The following is a 14015-nucleotide window of genomic DNA, read 5'->3' as shown; positions in this document are numbered from 1 at the left end:
TCAAGAGAAACATAACGAAATGCCACCCCCTGTCTTTGTCTTTTTACAGAAGGCAGGCAACGCCAGCGAGACACCTTCTGACATGATCACCTGAACCTGATGTCACGCACGCACACACACACACACACTCTTCACCTGCCTTGCCTGTCTGCTCGCAGTATATCTCTGCTGCTCTGAGAGAGTATGTACCCGATGCAGAGCTGCACTTAAACTTTCATCTTTATTCCATCTGACATCATTCATTCATCCTTATGGAGCTGGTTGATTTGAATGGGTGGTTGTGTCTGTTATATACCCATGTGGGTCACATCCTAATGGGTCAGCTTGATCTGGCTATGCCCTGGCTCTGGCTCTGGCTCTAACCCCAATGTGGTTACGAGTTTATCTTTCTAGATCAGCCATTTACAGAAAACAATGTGAAGTCACCACGTGGGTTCGCCAGGTGCATTGTGGGCGGCAACCTCTCGGCGGTGTCGCAGCCTAGCTCTTCCCCCATCCATGGAAACAAGGACAGGAGGCACAGGACCAGAAGCAGAGAAAATGCCCTTACTCTCCTCCCTCCATCCTTTTTTTACCCCCCCCTTTCATCACTCTTTTCTTTCTGCTCTACATCAAGCATGTGGTTGATAGGAAAAAGCTTTTTTCCTAATGATTGTGGCTCAGCCTGGCCGATCTGACTGACAGCACCCTGCTGATGATGCTAAAAGCATGGTGGGGTAGAAATCTGTTCCGCAGGCTGCATGGCCATCTGGACATGATACTAGGAAAGGTTGGACATGGTTTGAGGCAACACGGCAGCAGTGCACGGCTCGCAAATCTGTACACAGTTCATCTTCCAGCCAGTCCTCTTGTCACACGACGTCGTCTGTTGTGGCAAAACAAAAGCAAACCAACAGGACGAGGGATGAAAGGAGAGAAATGTTTGTGTGTTGGGTGTCTGTGATGGAGCTTTGAGAGAGAGAGAGAGACAGAGAGAGAGAGAGAGACAGAGAGAGAGAGACAGAGAGAGAGAGAGAGACAGAGAGAGAGAGAGACACATAGAGAGAGACTAATGGTACAGGTTACAGAGTACAAACAAGAGAAGAATCTGTCTCGCTGCGGGTGCCTGGCACTTTGAGAATATAAAAAGCCCCCGAGGCAAGGTTTCACACGTTGAATGGATATCGCCTTTCAAAAGCCTCGCACTCGGCGGCAGAGGCGAGGGAGGGATGATATAGAGGCAGCAGGAAGACACTATTAAAACTTGGAGAATGAATTGTTAAATACCTCTATAAAGAAATATAAAACATGGCCCCATTTTAATGCAGTCATCGCTGCTCTGGTGGCACCTGATAAGCCACGGCGACAGCATGGGGTGAAAAAAATGGCCTCCACTCGTGCAGACATATGATTGGATTTTCTTGAACTGGAGATTGCAATGCTCTCGGCCGTCATGGATGTGCTGCTGGTAACGCATGCTAGTGCCCCCCACACACAATGACCGGCGTTAATTGCAATAGTATTAGCGTCTACCATCTCTGCAGTTTCCCAGAGTCCTTTTACATGATTAGGATAGGGAATTCCCTGCTTATGAATTTGACTTTAAATACTACAGAGGTAGGTCATTTTAGTGGTGGGCCCATTCAATTTGGTGTGGATCGGGTTTTTAGGAATAAACACATGAAATCAATTTCAACGTATTAGACTTTTACTTTGAAATTGATGGAACTGCAGTAACGTTGTCAAATATAATGTAAAGTAACGTAGCCATGGTAACAGAATTACCTCCCAAAGCCACTTACAGTACATGAAATAGAGGAAAACCTCACTGCGGGAAGGTGATGAGAGAGGGGTCTTATCCTCAGTTGACACCTGGAGCATGGTTATCAGCTAGCAGTAAAGAGACATCCTGCTTAGTATTAACCTACAATATATTCCTCCATAGTAGATTATCCAGTGTGTTTTAGTTCTCCCCATCAGCCCCACGGGCCCCCGGAGAGGGGAAAGTGTCCCCCCCCCTCAAATGACACCCTATTCCCCTATATCATGCACTACCTTTGACCAGAGCCCTATGAAGCTTGGTCAAAAGTAGGGCACTATATAGGGAATAGGGAGCCATTTAGGACGCAGATAAAGACTTCTGGGTAGACTTCTGGGTCAGGGCTCAGTGTATGTCCCCGTTGACATTTGTGTTGCTGGCACAGTATTGACTTATGAGGGAGGCGGAGACGGCAGGAGAATTGGCAATGACATTCTACATTACCTTGGAGACAAATGCGAAACTGTTAGCGGGGTTAGTCAGTAGAGCTTTTAGCAGGACATTTTGTATGCTAGTTATGTTTTTACGTCCTTCTGGTTCATTCTGGATTTCTGCTAATATGTAAAGAAAATGTAACAGCTGCTTCATATTTTATGGAACCTTGTTAGTTTCAAATAATTTTTGTACACATTACTGTTTAGTGTCCCTATTCATTTGCAGTGACACTTTCGCGCATGAAGGTTGATCAGATATAGTCATAGTCATATACCAATAGGGACATATTTGCCCCTTAACCTACGTTTCACCTCTCAGTCTATATTTCCATGAACAGTCAGTCAAGTCAGTCCCCTCTTCATCTCTGTGTGTTTATAATGCGCCACATTTTCTCTCTCTCTCTCTCCTCTCCTCTCTCTCTCTCTCTCTCTCTCTCTCTCTCTCTCTCTCTCTCTCTCTCTCTCTCTCTCTCTCTCTCTCTCTCTCCTTCTCTCTCCTCTCTCTCTCTCTCTCCTTCTCTCTCCTCTCTCCTCTCTCTCTCTCTCTCTCTCTCCTTCTCTTTCGCTCTCTATCCTTCTCTTTCGCTCTTTCTCTCTCTCTCTCTCTCTCTCCTTCTCTTTCGCTCTCTATCCTTCTCTTTCGCTCTTTCTCTCTCTCTCTCTCTCTCTCTCTCTCCTTCTCTTTCGCTCTCTATCCTTCTCTTTCGCTCTTTCTCTCTCTCTCTCTCTCTCTCTCTCTCTCTCTCTCCTTCTCTCTCTCTCTCCTTCTCTCTCTCTCTCTCCTTCTCTCTCTCTCTCTCTCTCTCTCTCTCTCTCTCTCTCTCTCTCTCTCTCTCTCTCTCTCTCTCTCAGAGTAGCCTCCGAGTCTTTACAACTGTCACAGCCAATCTCTCTGACAGCTTTCCCTGTCTGCCTTGGCCCGACGGTACTGCGGTGTGTTTAGGCACTACAGTGCTGCTCTGTGATTGTCATAAACATTTTGTCCCCTCCTCCGATATCTCAAATGGACTCCATCAACTGCCAGAGTCCCTCTGAATCAAACAGAACAACATTTCCCTTTGCCTCCAATGTCCTGAATACCAAATGATGTGGAAAATGTCACCTAGTTGTCATTCAAACTTTATTTTTCAGCACCTGAGGCTAGTGTAATGTTGCATTGAATGGCCTCTATTGAAACTTGTTGCCATTTCCCTATATGAACAAGCTTGTACAGCTATTAGATGGTGTTTGCTGGCTTTCTCCACCAAATATGTGTGACATTTTAAACAGTGACAAGTAGCTAGGGTCTAGCTGAGTTATTAACCTTGTTGTGCATCCAGGGGGATCCAGGGGGAGAGCAGTCAGTTGGGAGGTGGCCCTCCTTTCCTCTCCTCCTCCTCCCCTCATCTGGGTGCACATTACTGTCTAGCAAGCGTCTTGGCCCTTGTTATTCTGCAACATTACCCCCATAAGGGTGGCAGTGGTGGGTGGCAGTGGCACCAAGCTACCATGAGAGAGATGGAGTGGGAGCGAGCACGTCATTTCCCCAACATTGCTGTACGTGAGAGAAAGTCATGGCACGTAACGTCTCACCTCAAGATCAGATCAGACGTCCACGGATCTGTGGAGGAGAGGCGGGGGAGAGGAGAGGAGAAGAGGAAGAGGGGGGAGGAGGAGAAAGCAGGGCATGATGCCAGAGAACATTGCACCTTGGCTCTGAAGGCCAGTAACACCTGCCAGTTCCCTTTAACCCACATCATGTCATGAATGAAATACTTAAAAGTGTCAAAGGACTTGACATAGTTAAATTGAATACAACAGTATTCTTACAGTTGGTTAGATCTCACTATGAGAAAAGAGGTACAGCACTTGTGCTTGTTTTCAGGGATTTTAACCCTGAAGCTACTCAGATACACATTATCATTCTAATCTATGACTAGGAGCTGTTTTTAACGTTGTCACATTGCCAGAACAGAAATCTATGTTTGGTTGAAGTTCTCAGTGTGACAACAAGTCATAATGCTGTACAGAGGTGAAGAGCAGCATAGCATAGCATCATGCCACCACAGTTATCTCCCTGTTTCTCCCTGAAGATGACAGTATCTCACACTTTGACACCTCCCAGTTGCCTGGTGTCTTGAACGGGCAGAAGCGCTTTACTTTTCACCATTACAAACCAACCAAATGACTCACACACAGTGTAATTGTAGTCATCTTATAGTGACAGATCAGAGCGGTATGTTTCTCACCATTCTAGATCCTAAGTATGCCCAGAGGCATCATGGGAGATCCCAGCTCTCCCCCAGGGCATGCTGGTCCTTACTACCCAGGTTGTTGGTGACAGTGTAGCACCACCACCAGCCGCCTTACAGCTTCCCCTGAGAACGCCACAAGCTGTGAACGCCCTTGTTACCATTACCTCTTCCGTGTGTGAGAGGAGTGTTTCACGGCCAGGGCCCAGCGACGAGGCTATAAAGAGAAATATGCTCCCTAATCGTTTTTTTTTTCTTTTCCTTTTTTTCTCTCTCTCTCTGTTCTTTAAGCGGTTGCCTCCGTGTCTGTTTATGTCCTCTGAGCTATCGGCTATCTGCTCAATCTTTCGGCTGCTAACTGCTAAGGGACAGAGGCTGGCTGCCTCTCTCTCTCTCTCTCTCTCTCTCTCTCTCTCTCTCTCTCTCTCTCTCCCACCACATTGTAATCTCTACTTGGCCAGGGTAAGAGACTGAGAGACTAAACTGATGATTATTACACAGCATAGCTTCAAAACCAGGCACGGGGCTTGAGATGGTGTGAAATCACTGTGCACAGGTTGCCAACTGATTTTAGTTGATAGTATGGGTTTCTTCAGTTGGCTACGGTAGGCTGTCTGAAGGAGGGCTACTTTGGTCTACATAAGGTTTTTGGCGGTACCAGGGGTGGCTATGCTTGACTGGACTACTGTGTTTCTCAATAGGCAGATAGTTATGAACGAACCCTAACCCCAACCACACTAGTGGCTTTAGACGACAAATGTTTTTCTTGTCGTTCACACATTTAGTTTTGTGTGGCTGTGCATTTATGTCGGGGAATCAGAGGGAGGGGAGGTAATATAATTAAATGTAAACGTTTGCCTGAATCAATTTGTGTGTTGCTACCTTTTTCTAGTGTACATTTAAATGTGAAATGTACTTAACTAATGTAATCATGTCTGTCTTAAACATCGCCTGTGACCCTCTTAGCACCTCCACACTTCTCTGGTTATCTATGTCCGTTGCTCGGCTAATCTGTATAAATAACACTTCTTAACAATAACGTTTCTTTTCTTCTTCCTCAAGGGCTATACCTAACCATTATGAAAACAATATGTTTTAAACCATGTATATCGAAATAAATAAACTGATTGTGTCTTGCAGGACTTTGCCGATTCAATATTCCGCTTGGTGAGGGAGAAATACCACGAACTGGCAGACAGCTGCACCCCCATGCATGCACGACTCAGAGCCCTGGCAGGCATCGTAATGACCAGAGGTATGGTAAATTTCATTGACTTTTATATCACATTACATTTTTAACCAGGCCAATATATATATATATATATAGTGAGAGAGAGAGAGAGAAACCACTGCATCCTCATGCACTTGCAGAGCGTCATATACTTCTGATATGAATGATGTATTGGCCCGTGGTCCCTGGGGGAGATGAAGACAGACATGGTACCCGTGTCATTCATCCAGCTATACACCGCGCGGCAGAGCCTACACGTCGGTTTGACAGTAGCTCCGCTGGTTTTAGAATATGAACTTTCTTAATATTGTCAATTATCAGGAGTGCAGTGCCGTGTTATTAATGTCTAAAAAACAATTGGGCAATAGCCCTGTTAGTTAACAAAAGCCATTAAAATGTCCATTGTAAACACACTTTGATTTGATTGCATCTATTGTTCCCAGTCTTTCTCCTCACCTGGTATTTCTATTGGGCCCCTCACACACAATCTGTGTATTTTAGCAACTAAGCCAAGTGAATTAAGAGACATTAATAAACAAAATGTCCATTTACTGCGTCAATATGATGTATTTTAAACAGACTTTTGATCTTATATCTTATATAGACATTTCAACCGCTCCCCAAACGGCACTCTATTCCCTTCCTTCTGCTAATGGCCCTGGTGAAATGCAGTGCACTATAAGGGGAATAGGGTGCCATTTGGGGCGCATCCCGTCTTTATCTCCACCTGGTATTTACATTGGGCCCTAGCTCACATCTCCCACACAGAGCTGTAGTGTGCTTAAGTGGAGAGCTTTATCTCTTTGCCTGGCTGCAGTCTGTGGGGCTCAGTGTGATGGCTGTGTGGTGGCTGGTGAGGATGGATCAGTATCTCCACCAGTCTGTCTGTGTCGAGAGCGGCGGCTCATCAATTTAGACTTCACTGAGACCCGGCTCGCCTTGACCTAATCTTATTCCGCTACTCTCCCTGCCGCTCAATAATTGGCACTTTTTGTTTATTAATAGGCAGTGTTATCTTCAAAGATCCAGACGCGTACACAGCTGTTGCCGGAGCTGCCCAAGTATTTGTGATTGTGAGAGAGAGAGAGCGTGAGAGCTACAGCGAGCTAGCAGGCAGCAGACACAAACTTGACAGGAACACTAGGGGTTCTGTTTTCTGGTCACCCCTCTCCCTCTCTCTCTCTCTCTCCCTTTCTCTCTCTCACTCTCTCCCTCTCTCTCTCTCTCTCTCTCTCTGAACATCTATTGGCTGTCTCAGACCTGTGCACACACCACCGACATATTAATAGAGGGACGGGACTTTGAACCACAGCCCCTCCCCTCCCCCCGCTCAATGTACTCCCATTCAAGGCCTGTGGAGACAATTCCAACCTGGGCAAGATTTGATTTGTCACTGGCACAGTGAGGCTCTTATTGGTTATGTGGCTGTAGAAGGCAAAGTAAACAGAAAACTCATTGGGTTAGAAGGTGTGGATAATTTCATTTGTATCTAAGATAGCGTCGGTCCTTGGAGATGGAAATGAGTTTAGGACATCAGAGTTCCCCTTGGAAAGCATGCAGAGAGAGCGCATGACAAATGCCAGTCTTTTTTATTGACCACTTGTTTGGTATGGAGATGTTTTAACACAGCCTGTAATTCAGTTAGGATATGTGAGTCTCTCTTCCATAGAGTGAAATCATAGGAGATGAAATAACAGCAGTTCAGAGAGTGAGAAGCAAGTAGTGAATTATTGCTTTGTAATGTTTTGAAGTCTGGTGCTGGGTATCCATTTCCACAGAAGATGTCTCTCTTTTTATACTTTTTCTTATCTCTTGTTGCCTCGGGGGCCCGGAACATAATCATAATCATTTGTACACTGCAAATTGACCACAACTAAGCCCAAAAAGAGATTGTACTTGAAAATAACAATCATTTCATATCTTGATTACATTGAGCTACGATCACATATGTAAAAAAAATTGTTTGTGGTAATACTTTCGTTTGTGGCACAGATTTCCTCAATTAAACACTTTTTTAGCTGAATTAAATAAAGTTATTAATAAAAAATGCATATACAGTATACTGAGCAAAAAAATAAACGCAACATGTAAAGTGTTGGTCCCATTTTTTAAATGTATTTCTCCTTTATTTAACCAGGTAGGCTAGTTGAGAACAAGTTCTCATTTGCAACTGCGACCTGGCCAAGATAAAGCATAGCAGTGTGAACAGACAACACAGAGTTACACATGGAGTAAACGATTAACAAGTCAATAACACAGTAGGAAAAAAAGAGAGTCTATATACATGTTCCATGAGCTGAAATAAATACTCACAAAAAGCTTATTTCTCTCAAATTTTGAACACAAATTTGTTTACATCCCTGTTAGTGAGCATTTCTTCTTTGCCAAGATAATCCATCCACCTGACAGATGTGGCATATCAAGAAGTTGATTAAACGGCAAGATCATTACACAGGTGCACCTTGTGCTGGGGACAATAAAAGACCACTCTAAAATGTGCAGTTTTGTCATACAACACAATGTCTCAAGTTTTGAGGGAGCGTGCAATTGGCATGATGACTGCAGGAATGTCCACCAGAATTGTTCCCAGAGAATGTAATGTTAATTTCTCTACCATAAGCCACCTCCAACGTCGTTTTAGAAAATTTGGCAGTACGTCCAACCGGCCTCACAACCGCAGACAATGCCAGCCCAGGACAACATCTGGCTTCTTCACCTGCGGGATAGTCTGAGACCAGCCACACGGACAGCTGATTAAACTAAGGAATATTGCTGTCTGTAATAAAGCCCTTTTTTGGGGAAAGACTCATTCTGATTGGCTGGGCCTGGATCCCCAGTGGGTGGGCCTATGCCCCCCCAGTCCCACCCATGGCTGTGCCCCTGCCCAGTCATGTGAAATCCATAGATTAGGGCCGAAGGAATTAAAATCGTTGAAATTGTTGCATGTTGCGTTTATATTTTTGTTTTGTTTTACTAAAAACTTTGGGGGACCAGAAAAGATCACTTGCGGGCCGGTTTTATCCCATGGGCCGCCTGTTGCCATCCCTGGGTAAGACGGCTCTATGGAGACAGCACTGTCAGGACAGAAAGGCTAATAACACTGTCAGTTCGGAGGGCAGTGGATTGTTTTTGAATGGAGTGCATTTGTAGGTCAAATTGAATTATCATCATGAGAATGATGTTTAATAATTTTCGGTATCAAGAGATTAAAGTCCCGTAGCACTCACTTCCGTCATCATGAAGTGCTTTGAGAGACTAGTCAAGGACCATATCACCTCCACCCTACCTGACACCCTAGACCCACTCCAATTTGCTTACCGCCCAAATAGGTCCACAGACGATGCAATCTCAACCACACTGCACACTGCCCTAACCCATCTGGACAAGAGGAATACCTATGTGAGAATGCTGTTCATCGACTACAGCTCGGCATTTAACCTGTTGCGACGAGCCATCCCGGATCCGGGATCGTGAATACAGCCTCAAGCTCATTACCATAACGCAACGTTAACTATTCATGAAAATCGCAAATGAAATGAAATCAATATGCTAGCTCTCAAGCTTAGATTTTTGTTAACAACACTGTCATCTCAGATTTTCAAAATATGCTTCTCAACCATTGCAAAACAAGCATTTGTGTAACACTATTGATAGCTAGCGTAGCATTTAGCGTTAGCATTCAGCAGGCAACATTTTCACAAAAACCAGAAAAACATTCAAATAAAATCATTTACCTTTGAAGAACTTCAGATGTTTTCAATGAGGAGACTCTCAGTTAGATTGCAAATGTTCAGTTTTTACAAAAATATTATTTGTGTTGACAAATCGCTCCGTTTTCTCCATCACGTTTGGGTAAGAAAAAAAACGAAAATTAACTTTTTTCCAAATTAACTCCATAATATCGACAGAAACATGGCAAACCGATGTTTAGAATCAATCCTCAAGGTGTTTTTCACATATCTATCGATGATAAATCCAACGTGGCAGTTGACTTTCTCTTCTGAAGAAATGGAACGCACATGGACCTAGAGATTACGCAATAATTTCAACACAGGACACCGGGCGGACCCCTGGTAAATGTAGTCTCTTATGGTCAATCTTCCAATGATATGCCTACAAATACGTCACAATGCTGCAGACATCTTGGACGAACGGCAGAGAGCTCAAGTTCATTCATGGCACATTCACAGCCATATAAGGAGACGATGGGAAACAGAGCCTCAAAAATTCTGCTAATTTCCTGTTTGAGGTTTCATCTTGGTTTCGCCTGTAGCATGAGTTCTGTGGCACTCACAGATAATATCTTTGCAGTTTTGAAAACGTCAGAGTGTTTTCTTTCCAAAGCTGCCAATTATATGCATAGTCGAGCATCTTTTCGTGACAAAATATTGCGCTTAAAACGGGCACGTTTTTTAATCCAATAATGACATAGCGCCCCCATAGGTTGAAGAGGTTAACACCATAGTGCCCTCCAAGCTCGTCATCAAGCTCGAGACCCTGCCCTGTGCAACTGGGTACTGGACTTCCTGACGGGCCGCCCCCAGGTGGTGAGGGTAGGCAACAACATCTCCACCCCGCTGATCCTCAACACTGGGGCCCCACAAGGGTGCGTTCTGAGCCCTCTCCTGTACTCCCTGTTCACCAACGACTGCGTGGCCACGCACGCCTCCAACTCAATCATCAAGTTTGCGGACGACACAACAGTGGTAGGCTTGATTACCAACAACGACGAGACGGCCTACAGGGAGGAGGTGAGGGCCCTCTGAGTGTGGTGTCAGGAAAATAACCTCACACTTGTGACGACCCTCCCACTCTGTCTGCCGTATTCTCTCTGTTATTTCCTTATTAGGATGCTGGTGGGCGGAGTTGGGAGGGTCGTCAGCTACATGGGAAACACCTGGGCCCGGTGTCTCCCAGGATAAATACACCACTTCCCCATTCATGGAGGAGACTCTCTCCATGCAGACACCCTCTGTAGATTGTGTTGTGGTTCTTGGTGGCCGTTTGTTTGTTTGTTTGCTTTGGCACCTTTCATCACCCTGCATTATCACATTCATGCATGCAAAACACTCACTTACACTACTGATTACTGATTACACACACCATTGTATATTATATTTATTTGCTTTAGTTAATAAATATATATTTTTCTACTCCTTATCTCCACGTTGTCTCCCTTTGTTACGGGCTTTGAGCCGGTTCGTGACAAGTGGGGGCTCATCCGGGATCTTTGAACTACTGGTTTGGGAGACCGTGGAGGTACGTGTTTGCATATTGTGGTTGAGTTTGATAGGCCCAGTATTGGTTGCCTTTGTGGTTTGGTTTGTGTGCTGCGTTGGAGAGAGATAATGGTTAGTTTCCAGGCCCTGCCTAGCCTGTAAACTCTTGTTCTACTTTCTGTTGGGAAGTCAGTCTGAGGTGAGTAAATCGGCTGTGTACCTCGGTGGGAGATTTGGGTAGGGTAGTGGAACTTGCTACCCGGAGCTATAGCCTTTTTCCCCTGATAGGTTTAGCGACGTGTTTCATTTTTTGGAATATGTTGGGCATGGTTAATGTTTGTTATTTTTGTGTGGTGTCTGTGGACTGAGCAGTTGTCTCGGGGCACATCCGTGGCTTGGTGGAATTTGCCAGCATGCTGGGGAGTTCTATTTCCTTGCCAGCGGGCTACAGTGCGTAAATTCCCACCGCAAATCTGCACGAAGACTAGGGTTGAGTTATTGTAGGTTTTGGGGAAGCTCCATATCTCATCTCTCTTCTGTGGTACTCAGGGTGATTGTCAATTCTCGGGTTGTGGTCTGGTGTGCTCAGCAGAAGGGAAGAGCCAGAATTTTTTTTTTTGTGTGATTATGGCGTCTTATGTAGATAAGTTCATTCGCTCTCCATCAGAGGAATTGTTAGATTTAGGTACTAAAGAACAGCTGTTGAAGGTCGCGGAACACTACAAGGTTGAGATTAGTGATAAACGTCTAAAGAATTCTATTGGGTTGATATTGAAGGCCAATCTGATGGAGAGTGGTATTCTTGAAGTTACCACTGGGCCAGCCTCTGCTGAGGATTTGTCGTCTCCCCATAACGTTACAATGGACATTCCATCGGTTAGTCCTAGTAGCCTTCTTTTTGAACAGCAGAAAGAACTGCTTTTGTTACAGCTGGAGCATGATCGTGAGAAGAGAGAGCATGATCGGCAGCATGATCGTGAGAAGCTAGAGCATGATCGTGTAAAATATGAAAAGGAATTGGCATTTAAACAAGAGATGGAGCGTGCTAAAATCAAATTGCAACAAGAACGTATAAAGTTGGTTAGGGAAGGAAAGATCTCAGGGGAGAGTTTGTTTTGGGAAGGTGACCCAGATTTACCTAGGGGTAGTTCCGCTTTTGGTCGTGCCCCAGAGACATTTGATATTGTTGGGAACTTACGGTTATTGCCTCGGTTTAATGAAAGGGACCCCGAGACATTCTTTTCGTTGTTTGAGTGGGTTGCTGACGCTAGGAGTTGGCCTGATTCTGGCCGCACTTTAATGTTGCAGTGTGTGCTGACTGGTAAAGCGCAGGAAGCATATTCAGCTCTTAGTGTACACGATAGTGCCAGTTATGATAAAGTTAAAACAGCTGTGTTACAGATTTATGAATTGGTCCCTGAGGCTTACCGCCAACGATTTAGAACTTTAAAAAGGGATGATAACCAAACTCATGTTGAGTTTGCGCGACAGTTGTCTTTACAGTTTAATCGCTGGTGTTCCGCCTCTGCAGTTGTGACTTTCCAAGGGCTGTGTGATCTGATTATGTTAGAGCAATTTAAGGACACAATTCCTGATCGTATTGCCACGTATATTAATGAACAGAAAGTAAAGAATGTTGCTGAAGCTGCAGTTTTGGCAGACGAGTATGTGTTGACTCACAAAAGTGTCTTTGCAGAACCCCGTATTCGGAAAGAGTGGGGGCGTTCGGATAGATTTGGGCTTCGCTCACCGAGATACTTTGGTTCTCGGGCAGAGTTCTATTCAACTAGGGTTGAACCTGACTCCCATGGTAAAGCTGACTTTGGGCAGGAGTGTCACTACTGTCAAGGTTCAGGTCATTGGAAAAACGAATGTCCACTTCTCAGGTCAAGGGGTGCTTACGCTAAATCTAAGCCTACTGCGTTAGCTGCACCTGTTCCACATCAGTTCATTCATGACTCATTTCCTCAGGCCCAGGAGAATGTGAAAGTCCATATTGATCCAGACTATTTACCTTTCATTACAGAAGGTTTTGTGTCTATGTTAGGAAGTAAAGACCTTGTGCCAGTGAAGATCCTGAGAGACACAGGTGCCTCTGAATCATTTGTGTTGGAGTCTGTGTTACCCTTTTCTGCTGAGACTGATTCGGGAATAGTGTTCTAATTAGGGAATAGGTTTGAACACTCTGTCAGTTCCATTGCATAAACTGATGTTGGATTGTGGGCTGGTGAAGGGTGAAGTTGTTGTGGGTGTGCGTCCTTCGTTGCCTATTGAGGGTATCGATGTTATCCTTGGGAATAACTTTGCTGGTGAGCGTGTATGGCCTGTCGTGTTTCCATCTCCAGTGGTTTCCACTAAGCCGTCATTTGTTGGGATTCCTGATGAGAGTGTACAGAGTTTCCCAGAGGTGTTCTCTGCGTGTGCAGTGACACGTTCTATGAGCCGTGGCGAACTGGTCACTGCGCCGACTAATGATAATAATACAAAGTATGTCACTGTTTTCCCTGCTATCCCGTTATCTATAACCCGCTCAGATCTAATCAATGCGCAACGGGATGACCCCACGTTGGAAGAGTTGCGTGATCAAATTGTGCCTATAGAACAGTTGGGAGATGTCGCCCATGGCTATTTTCTCCAAGAGGATGTCCTGATGAGAAAGTGGGTGTCTCATGATAGTGTTTTTCTGGGGAGGCAATTAGTCAGGTTGTTGTACCAGTTAAGCTTCGTGAGTTGGTGTTGGAAACTTCTCACAGCGACGTGGCTGGACATATGGGGGTGAGGAAAACCTACAATCGCATATTAAGACATTTCTTTTGGCCTAGATTAAAGAGGGATGTTTCTGATTTTATCAAAACTTGTCACACCTGTCAATTAACTGGTAAGCCTAATCAAGCTATTAAACCAGTACCATTATTTCCTATTCCTGTACTCAGCCAACCTTTTGAGTATCTGATTATTGACTGTGTGGGTCCTCTGCCTCGTTCTAAAAAGGGTAGCAGTTACCTGTTCACTGTGATGTGTCAGACCACCCAGGTTCTTCAACAGCTCCATATTAAACACAATTTGTCTAGCGCCTATCACGCGCAAAGTCAAGGAGCACTG

General features: G+C 44.8%; 1 protein-coding gene across 1 annotated transcript in view; it reads left to right on the top strand.

Moving 5' to 3' along the window:
• Positions 1-14015, top strand: part of adarb2 (adenosine deaminase RNA specific B2 (inactive)) — a 224321-nt gene that overhangs the window by 173052 nt on the left and 37254 nt on the right. Inside the window, exon 4 of the mRNA XM_065007116.1 lies at positions 5604-5718. Within this exon, the coding sequence (XP_064863188.1) occupies positions 5604-5718 (115 nt within the window). The remainder of the gene's footprint in view (positions 1-5603; positions 5719-14015) is intronic.

Source organism: Oncorhynchus nerka, linkage group LG22 (assembly GCF_034236695.1).
Source record: "Oncorhynchus nerka isolate Pitt River linkage group LG22, Oner_Uvic_2.0, whole genome shotgun sequence".
NCBI classification, from domain to species: Eukaryota; Metazoa; Chordata; class Actinopteri; order Salmoniformes; family Salmonidae; genus Oncorhynchus; species Oncorhynchus nerka.
Note: the sequence above shows the minus strand (reverse complement) of the source record. Positions and strands in the feature narration are given on the sequence as shown.